Genomic DNA, 25,554 nt, shown 5'->3' with positions numbered 1-25,554 from the left:
TGTGTAGAGGGGAGTGTGGCTACTGCTTGAGGAGATATGGATGAAACTATTATCATGTACTGTTGGCAGCTTTGGTGTGGAGAAAAGACAAACTACCAAGAGGAAATAATTATGCAGCTGTCCTAATTTAACAGTGTATGGTTTGGAAAATATGGGGCCATTATTATAGCAGAACTATTTACAATGTAAGTGGAGAGTTGTGTAACTCTATTTCAATCCGTGTGTGCACAAGCAGACTTGTAAATGTGTAAAAGAGTCTTTAAATGCATACTGAGATTTGTGGGATGAATGTGTACAGGAATCTGCAAATATTCAGTATCCGTGTGTGTGTCATCAGATTTATTAATGTTTAAAAAATTCTCCAAATCTGTATCCATATTTGCAAGCGTATTGAGATTTGTAAATATGTAGACAAGTCTGCAAACGCATACATAGATCTGTGATTGTGTACATAAATCTGTAAATGCCTACACAGATATTAATGGATGAAATGTCTCCATATTTTGCTCCAAGAGCTGGAAATGCAGACAAGACATCAGTTACAACACAGGCGGTCCTCTCAATTGGCGAGGCAGACTATGATGGAATCTCGACTGAGTGCTGTAAGCACATGTTCATGTTTTTGCAGTAGCTGTCATAAGTAGTGTTGCCAAGCTTTGTAAAAAATAAAACGTTATTGATAACAGTCGTCTGTGAACACGTTACGTTTGCTCAGCTTATGCATCACTGAGCAAACTCATACAGAGGTCCTAACTGCTACTTGATGCGGTCGAGATTCCATAGTAGTCAGCATTTCATTGCAACTCTGTCTTTGGTTGAGATTCATCAACTTCCTGCAAATGCAACCAGTGAGACCAGTATGTAAGTACAGTACGCCTATTAAAAACACACCCAACAACAAATGGGGATTCTCTGAAAACATACATGGCTCTAAGCGTTTATCACAGCGTGTCTTTAACACAGACAAAGCACTGAAATGAAATTAAAAAGGTAAAAACATTTGTTCATGTCTGGAATGTGGGCAGGATAAACACACAAAAAGAGATCATGTTCAGGTGGGGAAGCTTTAACAGCTGCTTTTAATTTCAAGAGGCTAAATGTACATTAGTGTGCGTTGCGTTTCCTTGGACCTCTGTCTCAGCAGAGACATGAGAAAGTGCGTTGCCTGCGAGCTGTCAAGACATAGACAGATGTTTGTGTAAGAGAGAGAATGGTGCTCAGTACTAATGTGTAATTGCTCAGGGAGCAGTAGGCCAATGCCACACCTCGGCTCTACAGCCAGAGGCTCAGTGTAGGGAGAACAATCTCACAAGGTGACACTGTATCAGGTCCATCTCAGAATTTCTGAACAGTCTGTGGATCCATTTCTCTACAAGGTCCTTGACTAGCTGGGACACGTCAGCGCCAGTCTCTCAGTATTACTTGGTTAAAGTATAGCTCAGTAAAAACACCATTGGAGCCTAAGAATTATCTACAGAATTAATGTTTCCGTTATTGTGGCATGTGTTTATTCTAGTTTGCTGCTGTGCTAAAACAAACGTTCATAGCTCAGAGTGAGATTAGAGTGGCAAGTTAAATTTGGCCTAAGCCCAGACTTTATGGCATCACACGACGAGCTCAGAGGATTAGTGAAAAACGTGTACAACAGTCAAACTGTTGGATCCTCATTACAGGATCCTGCCACAGACAAAAACACTGCATTGGTGTTTAAGTGACAGGTAATAAAGATCACACAGTGACATTTTTACAGATCAGTCAAATTACTTTGCTTTCCACAACAATTACGGGATGTATGAAATGTTTGTAGCATAGCAATTTACCTGATCTGGCTTTAATGCAACAAAAAGGAAGCTAACTGACCAGTCATCAATAATGTGTGATATTTACAACTGCATATTAATTATGTTGACATTCACTGGGACAGAACAGAGTTCTTGACATTTTGTATTGGTTTACTGTACTCTATAGTCTGCAGTCTGTAGTCGTGCAGCCCTGAGGAATAAGGACAGAGTTTCTATTTAAAGATTCTACTGTTGTGTTGGTCCATATAACTACATGCATCAAAGTGTGGCAAGATCTGTACGCAAAAGGAGACAAAAGTACACCGAGGCAGCACTAATGTACAGTGTTACCGGACTTAAATTTACTCCTAACCAAGCCACTTTGCCAGCCACAAATAATAGATTTTGACTGTGAGACTCACATTCATTTTGAAACAGAATTATAGTTTATGATTAAAATGCTCAGACTGTCACAAGTAGCCAGTCAAGAACTTCTAAAGCTCTGAACGATTGATCCGACAGGATTCTCAGTAAAATGGGCAGAGAACACTTTAGGGCGTCTGGACCATACTTGGCTAAATGCGGACTTGGTACGGAGGAACCAGGACTATACTTGAACCACGCCCGATGATGTTTCTCAAGTCCATGCAAACACATGTACAGACAAGAATGCAGACTGAGAGAGGTCTTATGTACAAAGAGATGATGGACTGGAAGATTTTTATTTTCATGGAATTTAGCATTTTTCAACAGAACAGTCCAGCAACCATACCTATGATCTTGCTCTGGAGCACAGCAGGGTCATCTCAGACGAATATATCCCTGCCACTGCTTGAAGATGGTAATTTACTGGTGTTCATTGGTGTAAAAATGTTGAATGAAACCTCTGTCCCCTGCAAGCCTGAGTCAACAGAGAGGCTGCACGGCCCTGCTAACCCTCATTACAGTGTGGGTGGTAGCCATGTGGGTCCATTCAATGTGTCTGCTGCTGAGTGATTGCCTGGACACTTTTGAGCAGTGTGCTCCTCATCCGCCATCTCTAACTTCTCAGGTCGGAGACATGGGCAGTGTCCTTGCTGACATTCACAGACATGATGCGGACACAGCTCCACGACTAGTTACCACGGTTCCCAGGAGCCCTTTGCAGACTCACTGTGACATGACATCCAGCTCAACATGCAGAGATAACTGCATGTCAATCATAATTACAGTGGCAGAAATGCATTAGATGGAACCCTGTGGTAGAGAAAATGCCAACAGACTGCTGGGTGTCCCCGCTGGCTGCTAGATTACTTTTTTGTTGGATCCACTCTTTCTGACCTACCTTCTCTACTCTGGCTTTAGTATGTGATTTCCGTTATTTCCCAGAATTTTGCCATCCCCCACAGAGCTCTGTTGATAGAGAAACTGGTATCTCTTTCTTTTCTTTCTTTCCAACAATGAACTTCTCCCTGTAAGAACTGGTGCAAACAGTAAATCCAGAGAAAAAAAACAAAACCTCTTTTTCTGAGTCCTGAGGAACTACCGTAACAAATACAGATATTGATCATTCATGCTGGATGTATGTGGCTGATCACTTGTTTTTTTGCTGACTTTAACATGGAACTGAGGGAAACTCAGCCAGTAACATATTAGGCTGGATGATAAGTTCGGTCAGTTTTTCCATCCACCACTTTGGACCAAAGCCCAAATTTAGAAATATAAGTGTATTTGTAAATACTGAGTCAAATGGTTGCAAATATGTCTTTACTGGTGGTGCTTTTCAGATATTGTGCTCTCGCTGATTACCTCCTGGCCCTGCTTTACGAGTTTCATCTCCTTTCGGTCACTGCGTAGCATAGTAAAACCTCCAGAAGACAATATACTTCCACATTAAGAAGATGTGTTGGGCTCCAGACAAGTGTTTTCCATGATGCTGAGTGCTATAATATCATTGATGCTTTCTTAGGGCTGTATGTCACATGATGGCAGTTATTGTGTTGCTATCGACCTTAATCAAATTAGTTATAGCTGGCTGGCTCCAATTTTAAAATGGACAAGGAACCAAACAGAGCAAAGTGGGAACAATATCACATTATTTTACACACTGCATGCATGTGTTAGTCAGGAGAATGTGAAGTGAAGGCCCATCCAAATTCATAAAAATTGTTTAAGTCACTTCGCCAGATAGTGTTTATATAAATATAAACACATTTTTTATTATTATTATTATTTTGATAAGGACAATGCAGTTTAATGTAATTCCAAAACAGAGCATGAAACTGATGCACTGCACAGTTTATCGCTATTGCTAATTTTAAACTTGTCTCCCTTGTTGGGCTGTCGCACACATTATAATTAAAATATACAGCTTTCATTCTCATAAAACCACGACACCCAACAAATATGGAAATGTAATGACATGCAACCAAACAAAACAAAACAAAACAAAAACAAAAACAAGTTAGAGTGAAGTTAACTACTAAAAATGGCTATGGCTCTGGTTTGCTTTTGGCCAGCCCTTAACCTTTGCTGCGAAGGATTTTATATCTGTAATTAGTTTGATTTCAGGTGGTTGACAGCCCTTTATTGTCCAAATTTAGATCTGCGATATGGTATTTTACAGCTGCCATTCATCATGCTCCCAGTTACTCTGTCACCGTCTTGTCTCTGGATTTATCTGGAAAGAGGCTCTGGGGCGAAGCTGTTGACACATTTGAAGACTAATTTGAGAAAACAAAAATAAGTGAAGCTCAAAGCTAAGCAGATCGCATCTTTTCAGCATGTGACAGTGAAGCCACCGGACAGGCTTTTTGTCCATTATTTTCAAAGCCTGATTGTATAAGAAAGTGAAGCATCTGACTGTAGATGGTGATGCCTGAGCCCATTCTGCCATTTAATATTAAAAATGAAAGAAAATCTTAAAAGTGCATAAATAACTGGGCTGCCTGAGTGCGTCTGTAGTGCCCGATCGATTTGAAACTAAGGTCTTTATTATTTTTTAAATCTTCTTTACATGTTTATTTAAGATTAATCCAAAAAACTTGAAATTGTTCACCTCCTCTATTTCTTCATTCTGTATCTTGATTTTTAAATCTTCAAGTGAGCTGAATTAGGGAGTGAATAGTCTGTGTTGATGGGGGAGAAAGAGGCGATGATATAAAATATGTGGGAGGATGAATGTTGAGTCCTTACCAAGACATCAGAGAATTTGTACTTTTTTGGGGTCGGCTCGTGGTTCACAAAAGACCTCCTGTTGGCCCTGACTACCACTAAAAAGATAATAGACTGCTGCCCCTGAGGAGAGACTGCAGCACAAAATGTTGCTTTTCAAAGAAAATGTGTCTTCCATCCTGGCATAGAAATGGCAAGAAAAAAAAAAAAAGAAGAATATGGGCAGACAGGCACAAGGGAAAAGAAACAGATGATACCAAAAAGGAGAAGAAGAATATTTAGTTCCTGAAAGGTGTTTGGAGAAATATTAAAATGTCAGATGACTGTGAATAGAAATTAATAATATGTCCTAATTACAGGCGCTGGTCAGCACAAATTTATTTAGTTGTGAAAACAGCAATTTAGTCATTTCCCCATGTCACTTTCTAAACCCTGCCAAGCACTTAAGAGCCATGTGTTGGGGCTCTAATAGATTTTTTAAAGTGCTCTATTCTGTCCCTTAATGGGAAATTGACATAAAAAAAAAATAAAAAATCTCAGTCCCGCTCTGATAGATTCAATTGGCAGTGGGTCTCTGATCTGTGTGGCACACTGTGGGTAAATGAAATCAAATGGCAGAGCGTATTATGGCCATATGAGTCTGCTGCCTTCAATCTATATACACAGTAATAATGGAATGCCCCTGATAGTTGAAAGCAAAGAGAGGACATCTGGCAGAAACTGTAAGTGGGTTGTTTCAATCTGAAAATATTGGCACTGAAGACGTGAGGTTTGCTTTATCAGGTGGAGCCCGCATAAGTCCTGTTCATGGGGGACTGAAATAGCTTGCCAATATACTGTAGTTATTTTTAGGAACTGCAGAGATTGTCATATATTATAATCCTCCCGTATTTCAGTAAAAACCTTTTTTCAGGTTCTGATTTTCTCAGCATTTTATTTCTGTAGAATTATTTTAATCCTACGCTGTCATGAAATGTGCAGGTGATCCATAGGGTCTATGAATTAGAGCTGGTGTTACAGGCGACCATGAGAGACACCTTGTTCTCATGTGACCGAGATTCTACTTGTAGGTCATGTGGTGACACCTACCTTCATTCGCTAATGAAGACCATGAGATTTAGCTGAAAGTGAATGGACTTGGACTTCGAGATCACATAATGTTCTCAAGGTCAACAATGACCTTCCATGTCCAAGCATTTAGAATAGTTTTATATCACAGTTAGCAGTTAAATAATTTTGGCCATCATTACTATTGAATACGATAATATTGTACTTATCAAAGTAATTACTGAAATCTGGGACAGAGACATCACTACAACTTTCTCATCTAATGGGGAAAAAGAAACACAAGTAGTCAGACACTCATCAGGCTGGAAAACTGACTGTTGGACTTTTTTTAAAGACATTGCTGCATTTCCAATTTTCAAAAATGTGGCGAGTCCATTATTGTTCACTTTCAATTTTCTCCTCTGTCATGAAATATGGAGGCAGCAGTAGAACAGAAACTATAAGTACAAACTCCACATTGTGTTCTCCTCTGTCAGAAACGGGCAAATGATTACAGATGTCAGTTTGTGAGTCTGCTTTGCCAAAAGCAGAATTTATAATGCGACGATGAGACTTCCGCTGAACAGCGCCCACTGTGGACACGAGTGGCCATTACAGGATTATGGTACATTGATTCCCATTTCCAAAGATTCTCTTGGGTCAAAAAAAAAAAAATCACATTTGTGATAAACCAATTGAAATATTTATGCGACATGCTACAATAGTAGTGCAAGAACAAAAAAGTGAAAAGTTAGCAAACAGTAATGTCAGCTACATGACAATTATCTATCTGTCTATCACTGACTATGTCACAATAAACTATTGATCATACCAGACCAACTGAGGCTGTAGCAGCAAAACCCATGTTGCCGGCTGAATTCAGCAAAGGAGCATTTTATTACTTATGAATTCAGTTGTTCCTTTGTAAGAAAATCCTGCGCTATTTCTTCTTTTTTAAAGTTACATAGACAGCCGTATTCATTCGCAAATTCCCTCATTTCGTGCAAGTGGTCTTTATCAAATCTACGTCTTTAGTATTGTTATTTACCTATAAGGTAACGCTATTATTCTCAGCAGGCACATTAGGAAAAAAGTGTGATCATTTTGCAAATCAGCAGAGATCTCAGCGTGAATCAGTCAGGATAGCTACAATCAGAACGGGCCTGTGCAGACTCCACACTCCTTGATCTGAGGCAAAGGAGCTATCAATCAGCCTGCATAGATAGGTATTCTCTTTAATCCAATCAGATGGCATAATCAAGCACAATGCCTGTGATTTCTGCCAGCCTCGTGAGATTTGTTCCCATTGAGCGGTCTGTCAGAGAGGCTTTGATTGCATTTGGAGCTCGGGCTGATTTCTGAGTCAAGGCATAAAGTGATGTTTTCTATCTGCGCCCTTTGGAGATTTACACTCACAATAGCCCCGAGTTCGGTTGCTGAAAGAGTGAGATAAAATTTGTTTATTTCTAAATGGCCTAATTTTCAAGAGCTCGTGTTCAGTTATTATTAACCCCTACTGCTTCCTTCTTCCCTCCATGATCTATAATTGACTTTTTTTTTTTTATATGAGCGAGAGATGTGTTTCATATAAAAGGCAATTCTTCTGTCTGCAGTGACTAAATGTTGTAGAACAATTACCAAACTCATTCAATTATTATAAAGCATCCATTATCCATGTTTCATCATTTACAGCAGTTCAGGTGATATCAACACATCATCGTCACGCTGCTATTTATAATTATAATTAATGTTTTTCTTGTGTTATGGCGCAGTTAGCAGTTTGATAGGGAAAACCAAATCTTTTTATGGCATATTACTGTGCACCAGGCCTGTTTTGTAACCCTGCTGTGAAAGGATATTTGGGAACAAAGCATTATTGACGGCCAGCGGGTTGCTCTAAGAGGTTGCACTGACAAACAGACAACATGAGCTAAGCCTTGGCCTACGAGCTGTCCTCTCAATCCCAACAACAGTACACACCCACACACACGCACACACACACATTTGAAAAATAGAAAAAACATGTGGGGGCATATCATTTTTTGCTGTGGAGCCTGGTAACTACTCATAATTCCTCACTGCAAGAGATGAAGTTGTATAAAATTGAAGTCTCTCTTCATTTGTCATATTTTCCAAGTTAAATAATATTTTATCGAACCATTTTTGTGTTTATGTAAATCATAAAGACGTGAGAACATTGATATCAATATTGTGTCTTTGCATTAGGTACAGAGGTAAATCATGACATGGTTTGCCTATTTTAGGCTGGCTCCTTCTAATATTCATAGACAGTCATGAGATTTGAATCAATCTTCACATCTCACTCTCGGTAAGACAAAAAGTATGGAAGTTCCTTTTTGACCTTGGGATCAGTATTTGAGACAAAATAATCTCAACACAATATCCACTTAAAATAAGCGTTTCCGGAGCTTTCTGTTTCTCACAGTCTTCATAAGTGAACAAGGAACTAAGTATAAACTGACCAAGCTTCCGCTCCCGTTCAAATATCATGTGAAACTCGACCTGCTTTCATTTGAGAATTTGGTATGTGAATACTTGCTGTGGTCTCAACCAGTCACTCACATTTTTACCTGTTAAACGATGAGGGCATTTAGAATTAACTGTTAAAGTAAACAACAAACTGGATGACCTTAACTAATGGGTAAAGAAACATGCATGTGAATATGACTGACACCATGTCATGAGGATGGACATACATGGAGTGATTCAGGGCTGCGCTGTGAGTGGGGGAGCGCACACACACATGCACACACAGATAAACAGGTCGTGTGAGGGAGATACTGTACCTTGATTGGCTTCGGGGTAGGAGGTGGTGGTGGTGATGGTGGTGGTGGTGGTGGTGGCAGTGGTGGGTTTAGGGGTGGTGGTGGGAGCATCTGGATGAGAGGACAAATACATGACAAACTCAGGGGGGAGGGGAAACAAATGAGTATAAAAGCCATGAAGATAAAGTAAAGTCACTGTGAAGCGATGGTCTCGCTGTTTGATATATGACCAGCAGCTCATTGACTGTCACCATGTGTGTGTGAGTTAAAGGTCTGCTGCAGACTTTGTGATGAATTAGCTGGATGGCAGTGCATTAAATACTGTACACAGAGCTGTGACACTGCAACACATCATCTTGTCTCAGACCAACTAACCTGATCTTGTGGGGAACTCTTCTCTTTTATGGCATGAAATACTAACCATGCTAGCGAGCACATGGTTGTGATTAAGTGTCTAGTGAGTAACGTGCTGATGTTGTACTTATGTTGTCATTGTTATGCAATGAGCTATCTGTCCACATGCATGTGCATTTTTAATATCCCCAAAGTCGATGAGGAGACTGGCCACAAAAAAAACCCAAAAACTGATATATAAACTCAAACATAATGACACAATAATTGACAGTGCACAAGAACAGAGGGAAGGAAATAATATTCACGTAAAATAAATAAATAAATAAATAAAAAGCATCAAGCTGCGTCCATTTTTCCTCCCACAGCTTTTCCCTTTTTACTTCATTAGCTGGGTTAGACTCCCCACCCTGACTATGACCAGGGGGAGATATCAAAAGTGACATTTTCCTTGTTGAAGTGGCAGGGCTGCACTGATATGAAGCCGCTGGCAGCGCTGCTTGGTTAGAAATCTCCCGTGCTGCTCTGATTGCCTGGGCCTGGACTGAAAAACCTGTTGGGGTTATTAAAAGGCGCTGAAAAAATAAGTAATTTCTGGCTGTCGATAAGGAGGAAGGCTAGTCTACACTTTAATGAAATAAGGTATTATAAGAAGGTGAGGAAAGGAAACGAGTGTGGACAGAAAGCACGGAGGAGAGGGGACTCAAGGAGACAGAAGAGGTGACGTTTTAACTTGTTAGCTAAAGACCATATGAGTCTATGTTGCATTTTCACCAAAGAGAAAGAAAAAGCTGCAGCTGCAATGCTCATTTCCTGCAGGTGGCACAAGTGACAACATTGGAAGAGCTGTTGCTTTCCTTGTCTGTAGGTGGTGCACGTCACCGTATCTACATTTGCAGTTCTCAGCTGCTGCTGCTGTTATTTTTCTTGTCTCAGTTTTCATTCACTGCAGAGACAGGAGGAAAAACACACACCTACTCAGGTGAGGTAGACATCAAAGTAAAGTAAAAAGGAGAGCTGCACACTCCTTCTCAATATGATCATTTTAATTTCAGCTCAGTTCAATTTATGAATCAACATTTCACCTTCTTGGCAAAATGTTGTTTTTTTAAACTAAAAATATAAAAAAAAGACTGCATCAGAGTTATGAGTGTGCTTTCAAGAACAGCAGGTCTTGAAATTTCTGGCACAGTGGATCTGCCACTGAATGATATTGGCTGGGCCTGGTTTCAAGTACTTAGCATGAATGACAATGTGCTTTCTGTGGGAGGACACTGCCAAAATGGCAGTGATTTTTTAAAAGGAAGTACTTTGCTGCATGTCACATAAAATTAAATGCATTTGTATGCATAATGAGTTTCGAAACTAATTTTAAATAGCATCTGAAGCTACGAAATTCCAGCCACAGTTAAAAGCTGGACCAAACCAAAGTGGACAGGAATCCAGTGGTGTTTTAAGTGCTTGCTCTGGGGTCAGGCTCTGGGTCTCTGTACAGGGCTTTGAGACAATTTTGATTGTGGAAGGCACTATATAAATAAAATTGAATTGAATTGAATTGAAATTTAATTTTGGTTCGATTGGAAAAAAACAAAAAAAAACCCTTAAGCATGAGACTGGTGATATTCTCTGTATAACTGTCACCAAATCCCATGAATCCAAATCCCTGTTAGATCTTATTCCTCTGTACCAAAGACCTCTATTGGTGTAAAATAAATAAATAAACACATAAATAAATAAAATCATATCAATGTGCCACTCTGTTGCACTGTCTGACATCTCCTTCATTACCATGAATGCAGTGACTTTGGTTTATTTTGAGGCAATTTCACATACATCGTCCTGCTGCTGGAAATTCTCAATAGTGTATCAAAACTGTATTAATCTGTGAAATTACTCTCAAATAAATGAACTGCTTACTCCAGTTTGAGTAACGTTTGCTAAAAACAACAGTGACCAGTTGTTTAAGTAAACTGCTGAACCTATATTAAACTTTAAACTACATAGCTGTGCCTAGTTTTTAAAGACTCATGTCTGTGGTCTGATGAATGTTCAGAAAAATACAAACGGACACCAGTACCAGCCTTATCCTTCAAACTGACTGCCACAACCAACAGGCTGTACATGGAACATTCAAGGAACCAAACTTGAATGTACTGTTTTTCAAGAAAGTGCATTTTTTACTACGAAATAAGAGCAAATTGAAAATGTTTATATCCCAAAGTTATATTAAAGACATAATAAAAGTCATCTTGCTGTTTGCAATGTCTTCCCTAAGGGCGCAAAGGTTGTTTATCATTTAAAAGTAGTCTTCCCTGAGGGCAGATGATGTTCATACTTACTACAAAAGTCTGCTCACAGTTGTTTGTTTTGAAAATGATCTGTTTTTTTGCCCTTTTTAAGAAAAGCAAATCAAGTAATTCCAATACAAGCCAGAGAAGACGGTGGGGCCCCTCAGAACTGTGCCTGAAGCAAATTTAAAAATGCAAATTCTGGCCTTCAGGTGATCTGGATCAGTACTGAAACTGATGTACAGTATGGTTTTAATCTATCAACAATCCCATTCCTTTAAAGACAACCTTGACAATACAAAAGGCTGTATACAGACCAATGTGGAGACAAAGGCGGGGAGAAATGATCCGCTGGGAAGTCAGCTGGCAGATGAAGCTTGAGCTGATGAGTTTCACACATGCTTTAGAGCCAACAAACTCCAGCTCGGGGGTGGTGCCGTCTAATTGGTTTTATCCCATCATGAACCGTGAGGGTCCAGCAGATGTTTGGGATCATCAGTGTCAACAACTCATTAAAAACTTAACATTTATAAAAAAAAAAAAAAAAAAAAAAAAAAAAAGATTAAAAGAAAGACTGGTGATATTGTATGAATGTACATTACATTTCCTCCCTACTTTTCGTGGATAGCCGTTGCAATGTATCAAAGAACACTGGAGCTCATTGACTTTCAAATGTGACAGGCAGAATGTGTTTTTCCTCCCGCTGAGTCACCGGGCCTTGTTTACTGATGAGGTTTATGAATCAGTAGCTGCTTTCACACTTGCATTGCAACCCTGAATTTATCTAGACATTGCCCGGAGGAGCTGTATGTGAGAACGCAAACGTCCGAAACAGTCGGACCGGGCATTAGAACGAACTTTACCCCCCAGCTCCCTACCACAAAGTCTGTGAAATGTCCAACTGAACCAGTGCGTGAATAGAGCTGGTCATTGTCCAGAGAATTCATAGCGAGCGAGTGGACGCGTTGATGACGTTTCTATCCTGCCCCCTGAACCCTGCGCCCAGATGCCACAGCCTTTAAGTATGGTTAGCTTAGTGTACAGTAGTAGGTTAGTAGTATTACACATTTAAGCAAATGAAAAATGGTGATGATCTCAGACTATCATGTGCTTCTGATACAGAGTGAATACTGATTTTCTTTAAACCAGATATTTGTCGTTTTAGTTTAAGGCCATCAGTTTAAAATTTAAATGCTAAATGTGAGCGGGAATGAACAAACCAAAACAACCTTTTTCTACCAAAGTCTTCATGTCGAGAGAAGAAAACAGACATTTTTGCCTTTTGTAGATGTCTGAGCTTCACTTTTCCTCCTTTACTTATAACATATTTTACATTTCAGTGCCAGTACCAGTGCGATTTTCTGCCCGGCAATGGATGTAAGCACTCTTCATATTAGTGCAGGTGCTGAGCTTGTTAGATTCTGCCTTGTGTAATGCTGTGACCTCATCAGTAAGTTTTTTTTTTCCATTTTTCACTTTTCCATTTCTGTGGTTTTCTTTTCTGACTTGCTGCACCGCCTAACTGTATCATTGATTTGCTGCTCTGTCATACTATCCATTTAGTGTCTCTTATACCTACAGTATATTTGATCCTTCAGAAGGTTTCTCCCATTTTTCCTGTAAGTTTTCCCTTGCCATCCTAAGGCGCTTTCCTTATTCCCTGTCTAATCTGAACCAGCGAAGGCCTGACACGCTTACTGTGATTAAGGGCTTTACATATAAACTTGAAATTGACTTGAAGTGACATTTGTGGATGCTAACATTGTGAGAGAGCATACAATATTGGCCTATTGTGCCTCTTTTAACTCTTGCCTTTGATTTTATCTTTCCAGAGAGAAGTTATGAAAGACCTGAAACAGGAGTAAATACAACACAACAATATCAAAGAACAGGTGCTTCAAATGCTCAGATTCTGGTCGTTCTTAATTAGATACCTGTTTGGATGAAACAGATTTTTCCATCTGTTGGTTTCTGTCAAAGCGAGTTACAGTCGAGCTTCAAGTGTATCTCAGACCTGTTAGGCCTCGAAACATAGCTCAAGTTAAAGAATAAATGTAACCAGGCTTTCAGCTTTGAAGCTATCGACTTGGACTAAGCCACAATATTTTCTCCATTTTGGGTTATTTTGGAATCTCCACTTATCAGAAACCTGAACTATTGCACGTAAAAAAACAAAAAAATGGTTAAATGCATTTTGGCATGGAAAAAAACTGAACTGAAAAATCCAAGAGTTTGAAATGTCTTAATAACACAGACAGGATTCAAAACCTCCTTCAAATTTTGTTTTTGGAGGTGATGAATTACTTTTCCTCTCTGTAACATTATACGCCAGCAATTTCACTTGCACTCAAGTGCAATTTCAGCAAACTTGGAGCACTTACAAATGAGATATTTCAGGACACTTTGCACCTCCACAAGACAAGTTGGATGCCACTTAAAGAGCTAACTGTGATTTCTGAAGAAACTCCCATGTGTTTTAATGGAGAAGAAGTGAAAAGTAAGACGGAAGATGACTGAGAGCAACAGGGTCGCTAAACATGCTGCTGGTGTGCAATAAAAGCCTGCGCTGGTGAAGGAGCAGGGACGAAGAGAACTCAGTTATTGGGTAAGCGGCAGCCTGTAAACAACTTAAAACCCCTCGGCGCTGGGTCTCACTCAACTGTGAGAGGAAAACCCTGATGGCCGTGTTTTCTTACCCTGTGAAGTAAGAGCAGCAGTGAGAGTTAGAGCAGTACAGACTGCATTCTTTTTGCTGTTAACATTGTTAGTGTCAGCCGGGCTCACAGTGCTCTCCATCACTTAGGGTCACAATACTCGGGAATCGGATGTATTAGAGAAGATGCTGGCCGCGGCTGCATTTATTCTGGCTGTCAAGCAGGGGGATTGTTGGGGGTTGAGGTGCCATGCAGACTTTATCATTAAGTTAGAGGGCTCTAATGTACAGTTTGGGAACTTGTGTTGACGTCGTGGCTGTTAAGATTTAATGTCTTTTCCAAATTAAAAGTAAACTTTTTTTCACTATAGTTTTTTGCTGCATTGCTGTACATTCTGAAACACGGTATATTTTATTTATTTATTTGAAATGTTTGATCACTGACACTTTTTTGACTGTTGGGACTTTTTCCATTTATCATTATTAGAGTCTATCCCTCCATACTCACTGCATTTGATCCACATCTACCTTTCTAAAACAGCCTGGAGGTATTGTGGTTAACTTTTTAGGCCTAAAATATGTGGTGTTGTTTTTTTTAAATTCATCATGAACCTCTTAATTCACTTCAGATAGTTCAAGGGTGCTTGGGTCATTTGGTCAAGAGTAAATAGGACACCTTTTATACCGTATATTGTAGATCTGGATCATTCATGCTCACACTGACTTATTTCAAAAGAACCAAGGTTTGTGACACGGACCCAAGTGTGGAAACCAAATTCTGGAGACTGAAAGCAGGTCACACTGCGCTCGGCTTCTTTCTGAGTATGTCTGACTCACTTGACCACTCTAATATTTTGTTGTAAGGAGATGTTTTATGTTACAAGTGTACAAGAGTGTACATGGTGAACCCCCCCACCCCTCAGGTGCATAGATGCGTTCATGGTGGTGGTAGTGTAGGAGCCAGGATGTGGTCTGTGAGTATATCTGTGTGTGTGTGTGTGTGGTGGAGGGAGGTCAGGAACATAATGCGAGAATCAGCTCCTGACAGTTCAGCAACAACATCCTGTCTTCCCATTAGCAAGTCGAAGGTCCGGCACGATTTTTTGTTGAATTACAGTAGGCATTATTAGTGGGGTGGGGCGGGGAGTGGGGAGCATGGACACGTCAAAGTCATCAAAAGACTACCTCTGAAAGGACGGAGGCCTTCTGTGGTTTTAATGGTGGCTGTTTTTTTTTTGGTGCAAGGCTTTTAGTTGCCCACGTGTTGCATTATGGTGTTTATCTTTGTGTCTCTATCACCGTGGGGGGATGTGTGGGTGGATGAGAGAGGGGAAACTTGCAGCCCACACCATGTGTTTTTTTTCGTTTAGGCCTGGGGAGACAGACGCACAAAAAGCCCTCTACAATTGGCAGAAAATTCATACTTCATGCAAAGTTGTGCTTTATGGATCATGCAACTGTGAGCAGTAAGTTAGCTTGAAGGGCTGCACTTATTGATGTTTTTAACGTGTGCTGTAATTGATCTGATTTCAAACACATTTTTGCATTAACACACAGACAGACACACACACACCACTGTTTTACTATGTTCATGGGGACCAGTCATTGACATATGCATTCCCTCACCCCTTACCCTGACCCCAACCATCATGACTGAATGCCAAACCCCAACCCTCACCCTAAACCTAACCTAAACCTAATTCTAACCCGAACCCTAAAACCAATTATCTATCAAGAGAGAACATTTATTTGGCTCATGTACTAGATTAGCAATTTTAAGTGGAATTATTGGGAACCATTCTGGAGTCAGTTCTCATTATACATCCATGATCTGTTTAGATCAGAGCCAAACTGTGGGATGAGAGGATTCATTCTTCCCCTGATTTAATAAACACTCTAAAGATGACACTCAACTGTGTCCCCTAACACCCTAACATCTTTGGACTGTTGCGTTATGTTCAGTGCAATAACCATTAGGTAGGTATTAAGTAACTACAGAATACAAATATGTTGACCAGCTAATGCTAAAAAAAAGTGAAAATAATGAAATTATTAAGGAACTTGTTAGATGTTGTTAGATACATGATAGATGTAAATGACATGAATTGGGAAGTCACCATGAGTTTTTTTTCTTTTGCCCTGAAACCCAGTGTAAGATAAAATCCAATTTCTTTTTTGTTTTGCACATTTTACAGCTGTGAAATGCACAAATAGCTTGAAGTACCTCTGCATTAAAACATATCACCGGGATTAGAGTTTTCCTGGTTCCCTACAATATAATGTGTAATGTCCTGTGGCTATTTTGTCTAATATCTGTGGAGAGAGGTTGTCAGTGTAGACCTGTTGTGACAGGATGGTTTGGACAGGATTTGGACAGCTTGTCTTCAGCCCCAGCATGAATGAAAGACTGAAGTACAATTGCTGTTGTCAGCAGCACTTTAGAGGATCAGTGTGCCTGCAAAATGTCTCAGTGGAAAAACTGTGACAGCTTGTTATACACGCAGCACAATGGCTTAAAATTAACAAAGCATCAGAAAGAGATCAGACTTCAGATATCCAATACTTATTTAAGAAAATCCCTCGCAAATATTCCTGGATTCTAACATAATTATACTATACTTTATATCTGGTAGACTATGTTTCCAAGTAAGGGCTATCAATATGCAACAAGTGTTATCTCACTTTAGATTAGATTTGAGAGTATTAAGTAATAAAATGATGTATTTTTTGCAGTTCATTTCTTATCTATCAGGTACTTTAACGTGTCTTCAGCACAATGATCTATGTGTCAAACTGATTCTTACAAAGACTAAACCAGAGTATAGACACAGAGACACTGACACTGTGCTGTTATTTTAAACTAACAGCTGTAATATAGCAGGTGGCAGTAAGCTGTTTCCTGATCTGCGACAGTACCTCGGTTGTTTTATTGCACTCATCATTAGCACATCAACGCTCTCTGCTGTAAATAACATCCATTCAGCAGGTGTCCGTTAGGCATTGAGCATCCCTTTTCCCCCCCACGTAAAAAGTACTCTTTTCACTCTGCTAATTCCCTCTGACAATAGCAGCCAAATAATTTCTCTGTGGGCTCTGGGTCTACCAAAAGTGATAGTGAAGTAATTTCGGCCAGGGAAAATGAGCACATTAGAGTCTAATGCCCTGCTCAGGGCAAAAATGTTATTGGTATCGATAGTATAAAAGCATATTGAGATAGTGCTTATGAGGATGAGAGAATTCCATCGAGAAAGGGAGGAGGATGCTAGGTCAACATGAAAGCTGCAGCAATAAAGAAATCTGGCAGAAGTAGGTGGAAGAAGGTTAAAAGATTAGTCCAATTTTTTTTGGAGGGAGCCCCACTGATCAACAGAACATACACAACACTCTCATATATTAATCACCAGCTGGGTTTCCACTTTGGTCCATGCAAAAAAAAATAATACAAAAAAAAAAAAAAATACTGGTATACACTGCCAGTGGTAAGCAGAACATTTTTCTTCCTTATCTGAATCAAGGGTCTAAGGATAGAAGGAGTTTTATGCTGTATTGATTGTAAAGCTCTTTGAGGCAAATTTGTGATTTATAATTTTGAGCTAAATGCATAAAATTGGCTCGACTTGACCTGACTTACATCAGCATGTAATAAAACTAGCAAGTGCCCAATGGATCCATATATTAAAAACGGAATCCAATGACTCAGTGGAGCTGATGTGGTCCGGTTTACTTTTATAACTCACCACATACTGTATGCATTTGCTGCAAAGTAATTTTTCACTCACAGTCTCCCTTCACCAACTACCCTCAACTTCTCAACAGTTTCCCTGCATTTTTTTCCAATGTTGGTCTTAATGCAGCCTTAGGACCTCATTTTTCTCAATCACAGTGCAGGGAAGACATCACAGCCACGTGGACAGAGTGTAGTGACAAGCTTTTGGTATTGGTCACATTCATAATGCAGTTGGAAACAGGCAGGGATTAAGGGTACACTGCACCTGCACTGAAACAGAGTCCTGATTTAAAAGTCAGGCTGCATACTTTGGATTACGGAGCGTTTAGTATGCTACAGGTGTTAGCAGTGAGCACCAGTGCTAACAGCTCTCCAGTCCTGTAAACCTCTCATCAGTCTACATTTAAATAATTCTGGTGTCAGAATTCATGGGACAATCTTCCAAAAAAAACTTGGTGTGCCATAAATGGCATTAAATGTGCTGTAAAACATGCTTGGACGTATTGCTCAGTAAAAAGTGAACTGAGATGAAACGTGAAAACTTCTACACATGGGGGGCAGATTAGATTTTTAAACACTGGAATGTGTCATTAACTGAGTAAAAGGAAGTGACCCTAGATATAAAAGAGTATACATCTATAGGAAAGAAGGAAAGGGTGAAAAACTAAATGAGAGAGAAAGACGAGCAGGATAGAGATACAGGTAGAAAGAGAGGTAAATATGTATCAGAGGGTGTGTGTGAGACTGTCGTACCATAGACATAGAGGATGTAGTCGTCGTAAGCCTCCCCCACTGAATTGGATGCCACACAGCGGTAGGTTCCGTTGTAGGACTTGTTGAGATTTTCAATGTAAAGATCCCCACCGGAGATGACGGCGTGGGATGGCACATCATCATCCACTTTCACCCAGTTCACCCGTTGTGGCCTGAGAAGAGTAGAAAACCAGAGCAGCAGTGAGATCTCAGGGGGAAGGAGGAAGGAGTGATAGATGATGTGATCCTAAAGCTCTAACTGTTAGCGGCCCTTAACAGATGCAATGTTCATTACACTCAAAACTACAAATTGTTAGATGAAATATAGGATAAACAACACATGGATCATTTTTGTTATTTTTAGACCCGTTCTCTACTGGAGTCTAAACATGCTACATTTGTCCAACACCATCATTTTCTCTATCAGTATTATATCCAAAGGCAATTTTAATATCATACCATCCTTATTAAGTGGGGGCCTATTCCCTTAACACAGTACACATCAATTTGAGGGTCCATTACATGACAACACTTTCCCCACTTTTGCTGACAGATTACTAGTTCTCCAAAGACAACAGTCTGCCCTTCACCTAAATAAATTCCCCTACTTTTTTTTTTTTGTAATAAACTTTCTTGCAGCTGTTTACTTGAAAAAAAAAAGTCAAATCAAGGAGAGGTAGGACATAAAAAAAACAAGACATAATAAAATGACACCCTTCCCTTTGTGCTTGAGTTAAAAGCAACAATAACTGTATGGCAGCTTTGTCTTGAAATTACAGGCTTTCTGCGCTTGTATACTTATGAGTGTTGCTGTGTAGGTGGGCGCCTACCAAGCTTCTGTATTTGTTCTTTTTTGTACCTTGACTGAGGTTTATAGTGGGGTGACAGATTCCATTTTTATGACAATGAGCTCAGAGCGCCCAGAGTCACACAGGGTGAAGAGAAAAGAAGAAGACAAAACGCCTCTATTTTGCTGCTGCAACTTCCAATGGCCACTGCCAGCTACTGTTATTTCCCCTGAGCCTGTGCTGATGGTCTCTCTTGTTGCATTTTGTTGTGGTGTTTTAACTTGTTTCCCTCCATTTGAAAACATTTGGTGTGGAGGGAGGAAGCAAATAGGAGAGGAAAAAAAAAAAGATGAGGCGAAAAATCCAGGAAGATAAAATATGAAACAGCAGTTGGAGCTCAATAGCAAAAACAAACAAACAAACCACAAGTGTGTTTAATAGCTGTGGTGGACCGCTCAAAAGAGAGAGTGCCGTGTCTATTGCAAGTGTTCTCCAGATGAAATGAAATGTAAATAAATAATAAACATAGGTCTTTTCCAGAGATGGTACGAGAGACATGACCTAGAAAAAAGTAGCTTCTATAGGTGGATGGGATGTTGTGAGAAGGGAAAAGTGAATCCGGAGAAGGAAGATAGACAGAGATAGACGAAAGAGGTAAGATGGGGCTGCAAGGAGAGAAGAAGGGCAGGCGTCTAGAATACAAATGGCTGCCTGCAGCCGGGGCCCCCTGTGCTATCTGCTGGTAATGACTGCACAACTCTCAGCAGCTCTAATGAAAATGACTTCCAATTCCCGGCTCACTGTATTGATTGTGTTTTCATCTTTATAAAATGAATACGGGTAGTGTGCTTGTCTCTATGCCAAGTATGAAAACTGTGGGGGGGTGGGAGAGGAACTCAGAAGTACAGAGTATTTGGTTCTGTGTGTGTGTGTGTGTCTGTGTGTGTTTGCATGGTCTTGTACTTCTTCCCTTCAGAGAATCCTATAGAGTTTTAGACCCTCATCATGAGATCATTTCCTGCAAACTGAGGACAGTGTGAGATTACATTTTGGATTAGGATTAAGTTTGGGTCAAGTTTAAGGCCAAGTCAAAGTCCAGCATTATGTGGCCCCACCCATAATGAAACAGGGCTCAGAGCTGCCTGCATAGGTAAACACGAAGGTGACGGCACTGTACGGGCACACAACAACTCAGGTAAATAAATGACTGTACAAAAAAGCAAAGATGGTGAATAATCTGAGACATCCAGGTGTCCAAATGTTTCACCTCTCATCCAAAGGGGTCTGAGAACTGAAGAAACCTTTTGGATGAGAGGTGAAACATTTTCAAGAACCTCAAGCAAGTCCTGTTGCCTTTGTGTAGCACAGAAACAACGTGACACAGTAATCTTTATAGATTGTGGATGCAAAAGCTGAATCCACATTGTCCTAAATGGATTACGGTTACTTGTGTTTCTGCTTGCTCAGACAAAACTTGTTGGCTTAAGCACAGACACTCACATTCAGACCTCAACAGAAAAAAAAAATTCAATTTTGCAATTAAAATTTCAAAATTAACCTCTAATCATCACTAATTACTCATGCCACTAATCCCCTTAATGGAATGCTTCCCTGAAAAACCTGTGTTGAATTTCAGACACCTCAACTCTGTAGGGTTGGAAGGCAGCTCTGAAAAACCCTGTCTCCCAGAAAGTCTCTTCATATATTACTGACTTGTTTTCCCAGTTATGTTGTGGTGACAAATGTAACTGCTGACAGGACCATGTTCAGAGGCAATGTTTTTTTTTTTTTTTTGAATGAACGAACTGCTACTACATCATGAGAGTAACAGGGAGGTGGCTGGGGTGGATGACAGCTGTACAAAATGCACAAAAGTCACATCACATCAGAGCCTGAGGTTTCCGTGCTGACCTCCGTCTGTGGTTAAGGTTTGGGAAAGATCGTGGTTGTCTGGGTTGCCTTTAAAATCCATTGCAGCTGTTGTGAATTCAGGCTTACTAGAGCTGTCTTACAACTGCAAACTTTTCAGAGCCAACTTTCAAGCCTACAAAAGGACATCTGAGCATGAGTTTTCAATGGAGTAGGTCTTTTTGAATTTACAGAAAGAAAAACTGGAAACTTGGTCACATTACTGTCTCTAATGTAAAATTCATAACCCCGGGTTTATCTGATGATTATTTTGTTCTGTTCAAATTTGAACTGCCATGTCAACATACTAATAAGATTGAAATCAAAAGCACAGACTGTATTGATGTTTGGATAGTTCGGCAGGTCTCTTGCCTAAAGCTCTCACACCTTTCCTCACCCCTGCTCATCCTAATAGCTTCATTTGCACTCCATTACATCTCATTTCACAAAGACCTGTCATCAAAACAAACCAACACCTGTGTTTACTGATGATACATGTGGAATAATAGCCTAATGAGCGACAAGCAAGCACTTTCAGATGCTGTAGCCAGACATTTCAAATAACTGATTAACAAAGATAAAGGTCACTGTAAATTCATTGTTGACACGGTGGCAAAAATGACTTAGGGGACTGTTCTTTGTGAAGAGCTCCTTGTACCACAAAATTCACTTCATCTGTGCATACCCAGTGCTACGAGTCCATCAACATACTCTCTCAATCTTACAGTTTTCCTAGATGCCTTCAGAAAATTAGCACTCCTCACTAAAAAACATCCTATTCATGCCTATTCAACCGTCGTACTCCTAAAATTGTACCTGCTAGAGATTAGGACCCACTCTGCTATTATTAATGCCCCTCTCTGCTCTGCCCTCCACCTTTAAAGCAGTGGTAATTAAACACCTGCTCAAAATATCACACAGTAATTCTGATGTATTTCATAATTACAGGCCAGTTTCAAATTTCCCCTTTGAAAGTCCTGAACAAGAAAAAAAGCAGCCATTCAATTATGTGATTATGTATCCAGCAATGGTCATTTATAATTGTCTGACCTCAGGGCTTTCTATAACATTAGTCACAGTTGTAGACACAGCTTTCTTCTCTACAACATGTACTTGTATCAAGGCAGTCCTCTTATCCATCAGCTGAACTCCATCTCCTAATTAGAAGTGATCTCTGCCCCCAGTGAAGAGGGCTGTCTGTGCTGACTGCAACCACATCTTGTACTGCTCAACTTCAAGTACCACGCTTGGCCTATTCTTCCACAGAGTGGTGGTATTTCACATTCTTAGGGTCAGTTCTCATTGCTAATTCTAAAACTAGAATTAACACCTCATGGTTGTTTGCCTCCGCCAATCAGACATGTCATCTGCATATAAATGATAATGAATGTTGTGTTTACCTATAAAGTGACCTAGTGAAACTGTATAAATAAAAAAAACAAAACAATAGAGGACCAAGGACAGAGCCTTGGGGTACACCACAGGTCAAAGGGTCCACAGATGAAGCAACATCACCAACAATAACTAATAAAGACCTCTTTGACAAATATATTCTAAAGCAGTATCCCTGAGGCTGGCCCATTTTTCAACGCGGTCCAACAAATTTTAAAGGCCTGCCATGTTCAAAGCTGAGCTAAGGTTATGCTAAGTACTTTGATGAGGGCTGGTAGTATTTTGATATTGATCTGGATCACAAGGATCAAGAAGTGGTTAATGGTTTTACTTGAAACAGTAGTAACTGTAGTAACATATAAATGAACCATGCCAGAGGTTCACAGTAGGCTGAACCAAAAGAAAAACTTCACTTGGGAATGTGGTGGCACATACTAAAACACATTAGTTTTCCATTCAACTATAGTGTGACTCAAGACAGCTATAGAGACAGCACTAATATTTTCTCTTCAATATGAATAGGCTACTGATACTTTCTGAGCAGCTGGGTGATAATAAGTTTGATATTATCTGTTTCCCGCAAAAACAGAATAAAAACCTTAGTCAGTGTCTTAGTTGTCAGAGGATGATTCAGCACTGACATTATGAAGAATGTCAGAGGCACAGCTCATGGGAGAGTGGAGAATTTTTTTTTTTTTTTTTTACAGTTCTGTTCAGCCCGATCACTACCACACCGTACCCTTGCATTTTTACTTAAATTAAACTGTAACTGCCTCTGAAGTTGTCAAAATGAACAGAGAGTTTTTATTTTCCCTTTGCTTTTCTGCACTCTCTTTTATTTCAGGGCCTAATATTATCTATTCACCACAAAGAGGGGGACTTATTTGCTTTTTCTACTTGAAAGGTACAGTCTGACCCAAGGATGGTGAGGTAGTCTGAACTGAAATGACTGCAATGTTATCGTGAATATCAATATGGTTCCGTGATATGTGCTTTTTTAATCTTTTCTCATAGCATTTCTCTGTTATATGGTGCATATTGACTGAATCTGAATCACTTTTTCATTTTGCAAATAACATTACATTTCTATCCTTTTTACCATGCTGAAATCCAGACAACCATCAGACTATTTTTGACCATGAATCCTTTCAGTGAATTTGGACACAAGGCTTTAAAGGATTGTTTGACTGCCAGTTGCATCCACAGTATCCAGATTATTTTTTTTAAACGATGTAAATGACCAAAAATATGGTGGTTTTGTTTTCATATTCATTTGAGTTTTTATTGTAGTAAAAGTTTGTGAAGGTTCCTAGCATCCTATGAGCAGAACAGTGAATGGTAAGAGGTCAAAAGATTTCTATCTTTTATCTCTGAGTATTGGAATTGTGACATGTACATATTTACATTCACTTTGAATGTAACTCAACACCACTTGCTACTGCAAATGTTCAATGTTCACCTCTTCTCAACAGTAAAAGGAAAACAGTAATAGACATGGTTCCACACACCAATGCAATGAGACAGATTCACTCACCAAGGAATGCTGTCAAGACATGTGCATGAATACATAAATGTGCATCTGTGAGCAGGTAGGTTTGCTTTCCCTCCCTGTGGCCATTTTTAATTGGTTAAAATTTGTGTGTTGTGTGTGTGTGTGTGTGTGTGTGTGTGTGTGTGTGTGTGTGTGTGTGTGTGTGTGTGTGTGTGTGTGTGTGTCGTACTGGGGTTTGCCTTTGGCCTGACACGTCAGCTCCAGGTTCTCGCCTTCCCTGGTCAGACCCTGAGGAAATTCCACCACAATCTTTACCTCCGGTTTGTCTGAAAGGATTAGAGAGAGACAGAGACAGAAAATTAAAAGCTGGGACAATGTAACTGACAGAGATTTATCTTTCACTTTAATATCTACTTTCTACATCCATGCACTTAATGATGGATGGGTTCTATGGATTCTGATTGATTCTAGACCTTCAATTTTGTAAACTGTCATATTTTCTTTTTAACAGATTGTCATGTTTTTTTGGTTCCCACATTGCCTTGGAGGAATCTGTGGAATTAATTTCACTGTGTAAACTACAAAATATGTTTAAATGTTGTTTACTTCAGTTCTAACACGAACCAGTCTCCTACAAATCTTTGACAAATCTGCAGCAAACAGTAAGGATGTAGAGGTCAGGCTGGTGGGTGAGCGCACAGGAGTCTCCCTTCAACATTGCTGCTCTGGGTTCATAGCTGATGCCAATCAGCTGATCTGACTCCTCACTGATACCATCATATGAGCTGCAGTTGAGGCTGCAGCTCTGTCCACCACCTGTCCTTGACTTGTGTTACCGTTACATTAAGTTCCAGCATTTACCGTGTTTTCCTTCACACAGAGTACACAGTAAACTGTGCTGTAAAAAAAACAACATTAAATACAGCAACACGAACAACATCCATGACCTGTGTTTGAGTGTCAGTGGAGGTCAAATCAAGTTCATGTTTCTGAAAAGTAACTTTATGTTTATTATGACTGAACTATGCCACACAAACTTTGTTTGGTCTACATTTACAGGATTTTTCCTTAACATTTGACCACTGCTGCTGCCCTCACCTCAACCGGCTCTTCCATTGCATCAAATCACTCTTCAGCTGTGCTGGGTCTACCTTGGGCATATTATTGATGGAATTTTAAATCAACCTAACACCAAAACACAAGCCAAAGCTTTGGGGAATGATTGATATGGTGCAGTGAAAGTATGCCCAAAGATGTTACCTGATAAAGTTGCAACACAAAATAGAGTGGCCAGAAAAAGTAAGTGAGCCCTTTGGAATTACCTGCTTTTCTGCTTTAACTGGTCATAAAATGATCTTCATCCAAGTCACAAGTAAAGACAGACACAATGTTTTTAAGCTAATAACACACAGTCAAGTATAACCTTTTGTCTCTT

The 25,554-nt window shown here is 39.8% G+C and overlaps 1 protein-coding gene across 3 annotated transcripts in view; it reads right to left on the bottom strand.

Annotated features, from left to right (window-relative positions):
- The window catches only part of cadm1a (cell adhesion molecule 1a), a 317,402-nt gene that overhangs the window by 25,975 nt on the left and 265,873 nt on the right, over positions 1–25,554 (bottom strand). For all 3 annotated transcript variants that reach the window (XM_041051345.1, XM_041051347.1, XM_041051346.1), the window contains 3 exons: positions 24,349–24,445; positions 18,540–18,712; positions 8,789–8,878 (listed from right to left, as the gene is read on the bottom strand). In XM_041051345.1, coding sequence (XP_040907279.1) covers positions 8,789–8,878; positions 18,540–18,712; positions 24,349–24,445 — 360 coding nt within the window. The remainder of the gene's footprint in view (positions 1–8,788; positions 8,879–18,539; positions 18,713–24,348; positions 24,446–25,554) is intronic.

The sequence above is a fragment of the Toxotes jaculatrix genome, chromosome 12, assembly GCF_017976425.1.
Source record: "Toxotes jaculatrix isolate fToxJac2 chromosome 12, fToxJac2.pri, whole genome shotgun sequence".
In the NCBI taxonomy this organism is placed as follows: Eukaryota; Metazoa; Chordata; class Actinopteri; family Toxotidae; genus Toxotes; species Toxotes jaculatrix.
This window is presented reverse-complemented; position numbering and strand designations above follow the sequence as displayed.